The sequence below is a fragment of the Orycteropus afer genome, unplaced genomic scaffold (assembly GCF_000298275.1).
Source record: "Orycteropus afer afer isolate SDZICR_OR568_19922 unplaced genomic scaffold, OryAfe1.0 scaffold00099, whole genome shotgun sequence".
Classification (NCBI taxonomy): domain Eukaryota; kingdom Metazoa; phylum Chordata; class Mammalia; order Tubulidentata; family Orycteropodidae; genus Orycteropus; species Orycteropus afer.
Genome location: NW_006921686.1, coordinates 1,586,250 through 1,587,312, shown reverse-complemented (window position 1 = coordinate 1,587,312; position 1,063 = coordinate 1,586,250). Strand labels below are relative to the sequence as shown.

Sequence of the window (1,063 nt, the reverse complement as noted above, 5' to 3'; positions counted from 1 at the left end):
GAAGGGCTCCCTCTTTGCATATGTCTTAGTGCATAATACATTTAGAAAGGGAAAGAAAACCCATATGCCTCTTTACAGGGCTCACGCCAATTGCCCCTGGAGGAATGAGCCCAAAATGATAGACCTTTGGGTACCCCACTTCCTGGGGGACAGAGTGAGGTCTAGAAGGATAGGGTCTAGGAACACCTTAGTCTGGCTAGTCAGACACCCAGCAAAGGCTTCAGAAAAGGGCCACGCCCTCCCCTCCAACCGCAGGGCTCACCCCTCGTGTTCTGGAACCAATAGCGGAGGAGAGTGGAAGGCTGCGTGGTCTAAGCACTCTATGTTCCCACCCAGGCGCCCCAAGGAAGCAACGGCGAGAGCGAACCACATTCACAAGGGGTCAGCTGGAGGAGCTGGAGGCCCTGTTTGCCAAGACCCAGTACCCGGACGTGTATGCCCGCGAGGAGGTGGCTCTGAAGATCAACCTGCCCGAATCCAGGGTTCAGGTGGGATGCTGTGTTCCCTGGTCCCTCCTGGACGTTCTGAGACTGACACGGGCCTTCCTGGGACCCAGGGTAGAGAGGGGAAGGAGGAGGGGGTCACAGCCTATGTTCTTAAGTGGCCTCAAGCCTCCCCACATCATTCCACTGACCTCTCTTCTCATCTGAACCCAGCCACACTGACCCCTGGGTCTTCCTCTAATGTGCCTTCCAAACATACTCCTGCCCCAGAACTGTGCACTGTCTGTTCCTCTTCCATGAAATGCTTAACCTTCAGACAACCAGTCTTTGCTCAAGTGTCACTCAGTTGCGACCTTCACTTAACACCGTGGTCCTGCTGCTTCCTCTTATCCTGATCAGTGGCTTCTTCCGTAATGTTTATCACTGGGTGCAGTGCCTAAGGCATTTGACTGCTAACCAGAAGGTTGGCGGTTCAAATCCACCAGCCACTCTGTAGAAGTAGTCTCCTTCCATAAAGATTTACTGCCTTGGAAACCCAAGGGGGTTCGCAATGAGTTGGAATTGACTCAACAGCAATAGGTTTGGTTTTAAACATACTATATGAAGGAGCTCTGGTGGGG

At 53.1% G+C, this 1,063-nt stretch overlaps 1 protein-coding gene across 1 annotated transcript in view; it reads left to right on the top strand.

Moving 5' to 3' along the window:
• LOC103198684 (cone-rod homeobox protein) overlaps positions 1-1,063 on the top strand; it is a 7,183-nt gene that overhangs the window by 2,664 nt on the left and 3,456 nt on the right. The window contains exon 2 of the mRNA XM_007942865.1: positions 337-488. Within this exon, the coding sequence (XP_007941056.1) occupies positions 337-488 (152 nt within the window). The remainder of the gene's footprint in view (positions 1-336; positions 489-1,063) is intronic.